Source organism: Apium graveolens, chromosome 8 (genome assembly GCF_009905375.1).
Source record: "Apium graveolens cultivar Ventura chromosome 8, ASM990537v1, whole genome shotgun sequence".
Lineage (NCBI taxonomy): Eukaryota > Viridiplantae > Streptophyta > Magnoliopsida > Apiales > Apiaceae > Apium > Apium graveolens.
This window is the reverse complement of record NC_133654.1, coordinates 156015766-156028255: the sequence shown is the minus strand read 5'-3', so window position 1 is coordinate 156028255 and position 12490 is coordinate 156015766. Positions and strand designations below refer to the sequence as shown.

Genomic DNA, 12490 nt, shown 5'->3' with positions numbered 1-12490 from the left:
AACTTCCAAGAGCTGTCAAATGGACAAAATATCACACACCTGATCTTATCATTGGAGATCCTGATGTCGGTGTTCAGACAAGGAGTGTAATTGAGCATGAATGTCTCTATCACAACTTTCTTTCTAAAGAGGAGCCAAAGAAAGTAGAGGATGCACTCAAAGATATAGATTGGATTCAAGCAATGCAAGAAGAGTTCAATAAATTTGAAAGGAATGAAGTAAGGAAGCTTGTTCCAAGGCCAAAGAACAAATTAATAGTTGGCATAAAGTGGGTTTCAGAAATAAGACAGATTCAGATGGCACTATGATCAGGAACAAAGCTAGACTTGTAAAGGGTTATTCACAATAAGAGGGCATTGATTATGATGAAAAATTTGCTCCTGTGGCAAGACTGGAAGCTATCAAGATTTTCTTAGCATATGCTGCACACAAGAAATTCAAGGTCTTTCAGATGGATGTCAAGAGTGCTTTTATGAATGGAGAGTTAAAAGAAGTATATATTGAGCAACCACCTGGCTTCATTTATCCAAGATTTCCAAATCATTTGTATAGACTTGATAAAGCTTTATATGGACTCAAACAAGCACCAAGGGCCTGGTATGAAACACTTGCAAAATTTCTAATTGAAATTGGTTTCAAAAGATGTACAATTGACAAAACCTTTTTACATTAATAAGGGTAATGATCTGCTTTTGGTGCAAATATATGTTGATGACATAATTTTTGGGTTTACTAATAACAAGTCGTGTAAGAAATTTTCTGATCTTATGAAGTCAAGGTATTAAATACATATGATGGGGGAACTGAGTTACTTTCTTGGACTACAAGTCACACATACTGATGAGGGAATTTTCATTAATTAGTCTAAGTATACAAAGAATCTATTGACTAGATTCAAAATACAGGTAGTACTACAACTATAACTCCAATGGCCACTGCTACTACATTAGATCCTGATCAAGGTAATGAGGTTGATATCACTGCTTATAGAGGTAAGATTAGATCATTATTGTATCTAACTGCTAGTAGACCAGATATTATGTATGCAACTTATTTTTGTGCAAGATCATGCCAAACCTAGAGAATCTCTTTTGGTTGTTGTGAAAAGAATTCTGAGATATTTAAAGGGGACTCAATCTCTTGGTTTATGGTATACAAGAGAATCATATTTTAGTCTGATAGGCTTTTCAAATGTTGATTTTTTAGGTTGCAAAATTGACAGAAAGAGTACCTCAGGTTGTTGTCAATATTTGGGTGGAAGACTTGTTACATGGAAAAGCAAGAAACAGAAATCCATTTTACATCTACAGCTGAAGCTGAATATATTGTTCCAGACAGCTGCTGTGCTCAGAATCTTTGGATGAGAAATCAACTTTTGGACTATGGATTGTCCTACTCAAAGATCCCTATCTACCGTTACAATCAAAGTGCAGTAGCTATGATAGGAAATCTGGTACAACACTCTCTCACAAAACACATCAGTATGTCATGGAAGGAACAATTGAGCTTCACTTTGTTCTAACTGATCAACAAGTAGCTAACATCTTCACCAAGCCATTACCATAAGCAACATTTGCAAAGCTCATACATGAACTTGGAATGATCAGCTATGATAAGAAATGATATGTCAAATCCTGATTGTACAAGTCAATTCTGACACACCATGTCCTGACAAGGTGAGTCAAATCCTGACATGGATAATCAAATCCTGACATGGATAATCAAATCCTGACATGGATAATCAAATCCTGACATGGATAATCAAATCCTGACAAGGTATGTCAAATCCTGACATGATGAAATCCTGATGAGGTAATCAAATCCTGATAGGATCAATACTGACTTTGAGTATTTTGTGATTTTGTATAATTATTTCTCTTAATCGATATTTTATTTAATTCAATATAATTGAGACTGATTTTTGTGCATAATTATAGAGTCATTTACAATTCAAAATAATGTGTTAAGGTAATTGCTAGTTATTAGGCGCAGTGTTTCCCAGTAAGGTTAATTGTTTAAGGTGGTTGGATACAATTAACCAATAAATCGATTTATCACAAAAGTAAAGTAATGATAGTAAAGAACATATGAATCAAAATAACAATTTATATTGATATTTAATAAACTGTTACAGAACTCTCTTAAGAACAATTTTCTTAAGAGCTTCTAGATTATGAATAATACTCGAGTAAAGCACACCACAAAGTGATAACCTATTTTATGTTTATATATCACATAGCTACACAATCAATCCCTATCAATTACAAGATATGTTGTAATATAAATTATCTAGTTTCTATACATATCTAAACCAACAACTATGATCTTATAAATCAGCAGATTTTGATTTGTCCTGTAGCTATAAGTTATCCAGTCATATCCTAACTGCATCAGATCCTGACGCTTGACAAATCCTGACTGTCAGACAGATCTTGACTGACTTCACAACCTGACGACTCTTTCTGTTTAGAATTGGCTAAGTCAAGAATCAGGATCTGTCTAATAATCAGGATATGATCAACCGTCAGGATAAGATTATCCGTTGGAAGCTTCATTATTATCCATTGACAATCTATTCAGTCATTCGTTGATACTTATATATGAATATCCGTTGAAACTACAGTATATATCTGTTGATCAGTTTATCCGTTGAGAATGACTTGAATGACAAGTCAGAGTTGCGAGATAAACCAGAAGGTGTTGATTTATAGGATCGTAGTTGATTTAGATATGTGTAGAAAGTATAAGAGTTATACTATAACATATCTTGTAATTGATAGAGATTGATTGTAGGTGTGTGGTATATAAACACAGAATAGGTTATCATAATAGAAGAGAGAAGCAGAATTCGAGTATTCGTATAATCTAGAAGCTCTTAAGAATATTGTTCTTGAGAGAGATTTGTAACAATTTATTAAAGATCAATATAAACTGTTATTTGATCCATCTGTGCTTACTTTACTTTTGTAATACATCGATTTGTTTAGTAATTGTATCCAACCCCTTTAAAAAATTACTTTATAGGGCAACAAGTGGTATCAGAGCGGTCAAATTAACTATTAATTTGAAAGGTCAAGATGTATGGAAGTAAGTATGAAAGCATGAAAATTTCCATCCTGAAGAAAGATGATTACTCTACATGGAGAGTAAAGATGTTGATGTTCCTCGAAGCTATTGATGATGCATATATAAATATCATCAAAACATGACCTCCTTATCCTATGAAAACTGTGGCTATGACCCCAGATGTTCCTGAACACTATGTCAGTAAAGAAAAATCAAAGTGGTTAGAACCTTAGAAGGCTTCAATGCTTAAGGATGTAAAAGTCAGGAATATTCTGCACAATAGTTTGGACAATATGGTGTCCAACATGGTGATTTCCTACAAAACTGCAAAAGAAATATGGGATGCCTTGAAGACACAGTGCCAAGGTACAATGGCAATAAAGAAGAATAAAATAGTTGTTCTTGTGCAAGAATATGAGCAATATGATGCCAAGGCCGATGAGTCAATTACTGACATTTATGATAGATTTCTGACACTACTGAATGATCTATCATTGGTTGCAAAAGAGTATGATAGAGGAGACTCAAACACCAAATTTCTGAGAGCTTTCCCAGAAGATTGGGATACACAAGCCTCAATAATCAGGCATCATGATGATCTTGATTTACAGACCCTGGATGAAGTTTATGGGATGCTAAAAACTCATGATTTGGAAATCCAGCAAAGGAAAAATAAGAAGGGTCAGAAGATAAAGGTTGTGGCTCTTACTGCTGACACTAATAAAGGCAAGGAAAAGATAAGTGAGAGGTCAAGAAGAAGGAACATAATGGAAGAGTCAGATACTGATGAATCATCAGATTCGGACACTGATGAGGATTCTGAGATTGAACTGGATGATCCTCAAGTTGTTGAAATGGCTGTAATGCTTGTTAAAGGCTTTAGAAAGATGAGGTTTGAAAAACCACAAAGGAAAGGTGGTTTTAACAGAAAGTTCTCTGGAGATGGCAAAGGCAAGTTAAGAAAGAATGATGGATAGTACACCAAGGGAAGGAAGTTTAAAAAGACCAAGGTCACTTGTTACAACTGCAATGAAAGGGGACATCTGGCTACTGAGTGCCCCAAATCAACTGGAAAAGCTTTGGTCACAACAAACTCCAATAAGGACTGTATGGACTCAACAGGAACTGACAATGATGATGAATGCTATGCACTCATGGAGAGGATGCTTCAGGAACTGATAAGGTATCTTCAGTTGTATTCCTTGTTGATACTAATAATGTTTCTGAATTGAAAACTTTCTTATACTCTCTGTATGTCACTTTTAAAAATAAAACTATTGAATGTGATAGTTTGATTGTTGATAATAAGAAGCTTAGAGAAATAAATGATTTCTTAGATGCTAAGTTAGTATGCATGTATGAGAATGAAAAAACATGTAAAATGGCCCAACATAATGAAACTCAGATAAACATCAAATATGCCAGGCTAGAGAAAGTTCTTGAGAAAGAAAGAGAGGTGTTTAAAACATGGATGACTTCAGGAAGAAAAGTTCATAGTTTTGTCAGTGATAAGAATTGGAAAGAATGTATAGGCTATAATAAATTTACTGATAGAAATATCAATAAGGCTATTAATAACACTACTCTTGTTAAGTTTGTAAGAATTGATGAAAATGGAGTGAAGTCTGTTTATGAAGTTGGTTCTACCTCTAAAAATCCTGATAAAAAGAAAGCCGAACCTAGAGTCTCCGATAAAAAGAAAGAAGAGCCTAAAATAAAAGAAAAGAGAAGAAAAAATATAGGACTTCTTTATAAAATCCAGTTAGATGAGAAAATTTGTGAGGTAACTGCTAGGACTCCGCATCTAGGTCTAAGAGATGTAGAAATGATAAACAAGGTATAAATAAGGAAAGCAATTATAAGTACATTCATGATGCTCCTAGGAAAGCTTGTTTTAACTGTGGAAATACTAATCATATTGCTATTGATTGAAGCAAACCTAAAAAGAAAGTCACTAAGATTCCTGAGTCTAATATTCGTGGTAAATCAGCATTTTACAAACCACAGAACCCTTGTTCTCATTGTGGTAGCAGCTGACATTCTATTTACACTTGTAAAGATTATCATAATCTGTATCACAACAATTAAGGTCCTTTACCTAAATTCAATAAAATTGATGTTTTAAATAGAACTGCTAAATTGAATGTGCATACATCTTATAGAGTTAAAATTATCAAGACAAATCCTGATGGAGCAATTCCTGACAAGAATTCTTCTACTGCAAAAATAAATAAGATGTCCAAAAGGACCCAACAAGTATGGGTTCTTAAAAATTCTAACTGATCTCTATATTTCTGATTATAGGGAAAAAAGAAAAATGTGATTGTCTTGGACAGTGGTTGTTCCGAACATATGACTGGAACTAAATCCATGTTGTCAGAAAATGAGGAGAAGGCTGGACCAATGGTTTCCTGTGTTGATGGCAATATAGGAAAACCACTGGGATATGGCAATATAATCATTGGAAATTTCATCATCTCAAATGTAGTTATGGTAGATGGACTGAAGCACAATCTGTTGAGCATCAGTCAAATTACCGAAATAGGTTTCTATGTTGTGTTCAATGATACTCACTATGAAGTAGTTCATAAGATAACAAAGAAAATTATGTTCAAAGCTTACGGACATGGAAACATTTATGAAGCCAAACTTTATGCAAATACTAATGGTCCTGAAACTTGTTTGGTCACCAAGGCATCAGTAGATAAAAGTTGGAAATAATGCACTCATGAAAAGGTTGTACTTGTGGACGAAAAGCTTAAATCAGGAGAGAAGGCAAATCCTGATGATCTTGAATCAAGTTTGTGATAATGCACAAGTTGAGGGGGATCAACATAAATCTATTCAATCAGGAACTGACAACACTATTACAGGGGGAGCTTCGCATGGAACTAATGTTGTAGTTAAATTACTAATGATTTGTCAATTTTTGACTGATTGATCAATGCTGACGAGATTCTTGATTTTGCTACTAAATTCGTCAATGCAAATGCTGAGGGGGAGAATCATGATAAAAATTCTTGATTTTGGATTGCAAATCTTATCTCAGCTTGTTATGGACAAGACCTAATTTTTCTTAAAAAGGACGATAACATTATTTCTTTCGTGATTTTAATTGATGCATATTTTGATTTATTCTCCATAGGGTAATCATTATAAATTTGTCATCAGTATCCGTTTATACTTGGGAATAGTAGAAAAATAAAGAGACTTTTTTTTTTACTTTCCTAGATATGCGTAATATTATGTATGTTGTCTTCATAATTACATGCTGATTAATAGTGTCACTTTAGTTTCCCAAGTCTTGTTTAACTAAAATCACGTTTTCTATCTCTTAGATACCACACAAATTACAGAAAACATAAATCCTCTCTGCAACCAAAACTCCCAATCTTCTTCTCTTCAAACACAAAAACAAAAGGCTCAATTTGAACTTTACAGATGCAACAATGGTGCCTATTTCCCATCAGTGATCCTGTTGATGGGAAGCTTTACTTTGACCCTTTTGGACTTCGCGTCCAAATAAGCAGCCAGGTGTATCGGCCCTCTGACTTTCCACAATCAGTATTTGATCATCTCTCATGGGATGATCAGCTCGAGTTGCAGTTCTTCACTATGGAAACCCATTTTGAAGAACATTTCCGAGTTGAGGAGGCGGAGCAACGCCGTCGTGCAACCTTAGAACTGTAAGAGAATATTATTTCTCCTACAGTCTCTGTGTCACGCATTTTTCATTGTCGAGTGATTTAGAGGGAGGATGCAAAGAAGGCGGAGAAGGAGTAGATTCTAGCTTTTAGGAGTTAGGACTATTTTTATCTATTGTACTTATATTATATTAATCATCTCCAATATCAATAAAAGTTTCTTGATTAATCAATCCTGAAGTATGATGAATGTTCTAGTAATCCTTCATATTTTTGTGTGCTTTACGACTTATGACTGTACATATTATGTTCCTAAATTGCATGTGAATATAAAGAATATTATCGATAATGCATGTGTGAAAATATTTTTTACTTGAGTTACTTATGACAAATAAGGAACAGTTAGAGTACAAAATTTCAAGGAGCAACAGATGACAAAGAGACACTCGATGAAAGCTTCAATCTTAATCTCATATTAAAAAAATAGAGAATTATGGGTGTTTTTGTCTAACAAAATGCCTCACAAGAACAATATTCCAAATCCTAATACTATGGAACATGACACATCCCGTCCTATTCCTGACCCAAGTGTTTCTCTTAAAACTACCAAATCTAGACACTCTATCACATCTAGTTCTTCACAAAAGGAATCAGTTGCAAATTCAAACCAATAGCTAGGACTGATGTGTCTCTGTTATATATAATTGATGATTTCAGCAGAAATTATCAGGATTTTATATCAGAACTTATACTAGCATTTACTGAAGAGTGACGTCATCATTATTTATATCAGTACTTGATGATCAGCAGATTATGTCATCAGGATTTGTCACTTCAGCAGATATTCAATATGGAAAAGGAAATCTAGATTTCAAGGCGGTGAAGGACTTTATCTCGAAAGCAATCAAACATGGATACGGAATAGGTTTCCTTATTGTAATAGAATAGGATTCCTTATTTGATTGTGTAGCTGTGCTCTATATAAAGCACATATTAGGTTCATGCTATATAATTGCGACATTATTATATCTTTTGCATAACCTAGAAGCTCTCAAGGATATATGTTCATCCTTTCGAGAGAGTACGTTTATAATCAGTTTTTATCTGTTAATATAAAAACTGTTGATTCTGTTGAAGCTTTGTCAAATTGATTGAATAAACTGTATTCACCCCCCTCTACAGTTGATTACGGGCCTAAAAATTGGTATCAGAGCTTGTTGTTAACATATAAACAGTTTAACATCTGAAAATCAATCTACAATTTTAGACAAAGAAGCAGAACCACAGAATCCAAAACTACCACCCCCAACCACATCATAGATTAGCAGCAACATGAGTAGGTATGAAGAAATCAAGGTGCCAATCCTGAAGATACATGAATATCCAATCTTGAAAGTCTGGATAGCCATGTGTTTGGAAGCCATAGATGCTGAATATCTCAACAGGATTTATGATGGTCCTCATAAACTAATGAAGGTAGCTGAATCTGTTGTACGAGAACCAGAAAAGATGGTTGACAAAGAAAGGAAGGACTACACTCCTGAAGATCTTTCATCTATTATGAAGGATGCTAAGGTCAGACACATCTTGCACAACAGTCTTGATAGTGTTATGTCCAATAGGGTTATTGGATGTAAGACAATAAAAGATATATGGGATGCTTTAGAGGTAAAGTGTCAAGGTACAACTGCTATCAAGAAGAACATGAGGACAATACTTACTCAAGAATATGAACACTTTGACTCAAGAGACAATGAGTCCTTAAATGAGATCTATGATAGATTTCAGAAGCTTCTGAAAGACTTTTCTCTTGTCAACAAGGAGTATGATTTGGAGGACTCAAACTTGAAGTTCTTACTTGCTCTCCAGGAAAAGTGGGACTTTAAGGTCACATCAATAAGAGATAACTATGAACTTAATACAACATCTCTAGATGAGATCTATGGAATACTGAAAACTCATGAACTAGAGATGGAGCAAAGGAGCAAGAGCAAAGGATCTAAATCTAGACTATTAGCACTCAAAATTGAAGAGAAGCTATTAGGGAGAAAACACGCGCTAATATTTATGCAAGTATACGCGTTCGCAAGTAGTATAAAATATAAATCAGATTCGTTCCCATAGAGACGGGTTTAGGTTAAGTTCAATTTATGCACCTATGCAATAATGTATGGTTATTGCTCAATGCTAAGACAAATAACAAATTGCATTTTTATTAAACAAAGAATTTATACTAAATAACATTAACTAAGAGAATTGAGGTTGAATTACTATATATGACAAACATGGGATTCTAACTTCATTACAACTTCATTCAAAGTCATTGTTCTTATCCTTAGCATGTGATGGTGATGACACTAATCAGATAACACGAAACTAGTAAACGCCAACTTCCATTGTATGAATACCCTACTACCAAGCATCCACAAAAGAGATAGAAGTTGAATAGACACCAAATATGCTTAGTCCTTATATATCTATAAGAATTGAAAACATAACGGTTTAATGCGCAAGTTATCTATCGTGATTACATAGGGCAAGTAAGATGGTTAAAATTACCTACAAATCATGCATAACAAATACATGAACCTATGCTAGCATGGCAAGTTCTAAGCCTCTATATTCACTGTCGCTTCAATAGAGATTAACACGCTATCTTATATGTTAGCTACGCACATAAGACGAATAAGCACAACCAATACCAGGATATCAATCAATCACCACACACTAAGGTATCAGAAAAAATTAACTATAGAAATCCATAAGTAAATCCGTTAGAACCCCATGATAACGATTAGCCCATAATAGAACTCATCATCACCATGGGTTCATATGAAAGCATATTAATTACACAACTATATAAGGCTGAAAAAAATACTTAATAAATAGTGAAGTACGTCACAAGAGTATTAAGGTTCAAAGCATAGAGAAAACTAGCATCCACTGTTACAACGAATTAAAAGAATCACGAGATAAACTAATGCTCCCTCTTCTTCATTGTTGTGTGTTAAAACGGTCTTCTAATTCTTCTTTCCTTCGCTCCTGTTTTTAGAAAACGTCTTCCCATAAGGTTTATATAAGAGTCCAGGAGTCACTGCGCCAACCGAAGCCCAAACAGAATTGAAAACAAATAAAACTAGAATCTGAAATTTCGCACGCACATGGTCGAATGCTCCCTCCAAGCGGTCGCCTCCTTGCACGCGGTCGCGTGCTCCTTGCACGCGGTCGCGTGTTACCCTTCTGGAAAATTCTTCATTTTGCTCCTGTTTATGCTGATTTCTTTGCTCATCACCCCCAGACTGCTTCCAAGTACTTCTCTAAGCTTTATTTGATGAAAACCACCTATCTAAGCAAGTTATACCCTGGAATGCAAAAACACTAGAAAATGCGTCAAATAAATAAAATACTTGAGTCCAAGACACCAATTCAAGCTGTTATGAGACGCTCTAAGTGGTATAAAATGCCACTTATCACACCCCCAAACTTGAATCAATGCTTGTCCTCAAACATCACAGACTCAAACTCAGAATAAATCATGCATGAATGCAAATATATGAATGCGGCGATCCCCTCGCAATGACTAAACCAACCAACACATGACATATCAACAAATGCAATTAGGCGACTAAAGATCAATCAAATCACGCAAGCTAACATACAACTAGAAATGTGGTGTATGCGAATGCTTAACAGACAAGCTTCGAAACTAGATCAATCATCATAGCTTAATTATCCTCAAGGCAATCACACGCTTATACGAAGAATATATTCTAGACACAAAATGACTTATAACACTACAAGATTATTGGAGTGTATTACGGATTCATGCTTTTATTCAACACATAAAACAAATGCTTATTTGATCGTGCAATGAGTGAGGTCCACAAAAGACTTATGTAATGGTACCCATTTAGCGAGCGTTTGGTTAGCGGATCCCAAACTATAAAAGCCTTAGGTCACTAGGCACAAAGTCCCCTAAGAACTTAATAACTCGAATACCAAAGAGCCCACTCGTGATCAATTGTCCATTATCCTTCTTCTTCATTGTTGTGTGTTAAAACGGTCTTCTCAATCTTCTTTCCTTCGCTCCTATTTTTAGAAAACGTCTTCCCATAAGGTTTATATAAGAGTCCAGGAGTCACCACGCCAACCGAAGCCCAAACAGAATTGAAAACAAATAAAACCAGAATCTGAAATTCCGCACGCACGTGGTCGCATGCTCCCTCCACATGGTCTCCTGGTGGCACGCGGTCGCGTGCTCCCAGCACGCGGTCGCGTGCTCCCAGCTCGCGGTCGCGTGTTACCCTTCTGGAAAATTCTTCATTTTGCTCGTGTTTGTGCTGATTTCTTTGCTCATCACCCCTAGACTGATTCCAAGTACTTCCTTAAGCTTTATTTGATGAAAACCACCTATCTAAGCAAGTTATACCCTGAAATGCAAAAACACTAGAAAACGCGTCAAATACACAAAATAATTGAGTTTAAGACACCAATTCAAGCTGTTATGAGACGCTCCACTTATCACACCCCCAAACTTGAATCGATGTTTGTCTTCAAGCATCATAGACTCAAACTCAGAATAAATCATGCATGAATGCAAATATATGAATGCGGCGATCCCCTCACGATGTCTAAACTAACCAACACATGACATATCAATAAATGCAATTAGGCGACTAAAGATCAATCAAATCACACAAGCTAACATACAACTAGAAACGTGGTGTGTGCGAATGCTTAACAGATATGCTTCAAAACTAGATCAATCATCATAACTTAATTATCCTAAAGGCAATCACACGCTTATACGAAGAATATATTCTAGACCCAAAATGACTTATAACACTACAAGATTATTGGAGTTTATTACGGATTCATGCTTTTATTCAACACATAAAATAAATGCTTATTTGATCGTGCAATGAGTGAGGTCCACAAAAGACTTGTGAAATGGTACCCATTTAGCGAGCGTTAGGTTAGCGGATCCCAGACTATAAAAGCCTTAGGTCGCTAGGCATAAAGTCCCCTAAGAACTTAATAACTTGAATACCAAAGAGCCCACTCGTGATCAATTGTGCATTAAACCATTTTTTTTTCTTTCTCTTTTTTTTCTCCTTTTTTTTCTTTTTCACACATATATATTTTTTCAATTTCTGAGCAAATGCGTTTCGCTCCATCTTGCTCAACCCTAGCCTACTCGTATACAATATGAGCCGGCTACTAGCCATTTGACGCCTAGCCACAACTAGCAATGAATTCTAATTTTCTATCTCCAATTTTTACCTTTTCATGTCTTTTATCATTAAGAGCCTAGCATGCATTCTAAGTATAAGGAATAGATTAACCTCAAAAACCATCAAACCATGACAATGATCTAGTCCTTAAGCATACTCTAAGACTTAGTGAAATTACAAGTATTTCTAGCATGCATGTCAACCTAACAAGATTCAACATCACTCTAACGCTATCACTACACTCGCATCAATATCACATATTAATCGGTAGAGCAACACAAAGGGATCATGACATATGCATGAAAATACAACTACATGGACTCACATAATAACCCAAACAAAAATGCAAACAAATATGTCCTAAATATACAATCATGCAAAAATATGAATGAACTACAACTAAACATGCAATATGAATCTATATGAATCTATATAGACACACACACACTACTAATCCTTACATTATCACCCCCAAACTTAAAATTTTCAATGTCCTCATTGAAGGTAATAATAAGGATTTCAGGCATACCTAATTAGCGGGAGAAT

At 35.1% G+C, this 12490-nt stretch overlaps 1 protein-coding gene across 1 annotated transcript; it reads left to right on the top strand.

Moving 5' to 3' along the window:
- The first annotated feature begins 3359 nt into the window (after positions 1-3359).
- LOC141680083 (uncharacterized) lies at positions 3360-6756 on the top strand. The gene is made up of 5 exons (XM_074486403.1): positions 3360-4017; positions 4189-4249; positions 4357-4903; positions 5371-5766; positions 6508-6756. Exons 1-5 carry the CDS (start codon positions 3360-3362, stop codon positions 6754-6756), a joined length of 1911 nt encoding a protein of 636 aa, XP_074342504.1.
- The last annotated feature ends 5734 nt before the right edge of the window (positions 6757-12490 follow it).

What these genes read in the sequence shown, in the direction of transcription:
- LOC141680083 (XM_074486403.1), top strand. Translation starts at nt 3,360, where the DNA reads ATGGTGTCCAACATGGTGATTTCCTACAAAACTGCAAAAGAAATATGG. An exon ending in GTTCTCTGGAGATGGCAAAG is followed by an intron (nt 4,018 to 4,188) that starts GCAAGTTAAGAA and finishes TGGACTCAACAG; the next exon opens with GAACTGACAATGATGATGAA. An exon ending in GTTTGGTCACCAAGGCATCA is followed by an intron (nt 5,767 to 6,507) that starts GTAGATAAAAGT and finishes TGAACTTTACAG; the next exon opens with ATGCAACAATGGTGCCTATT.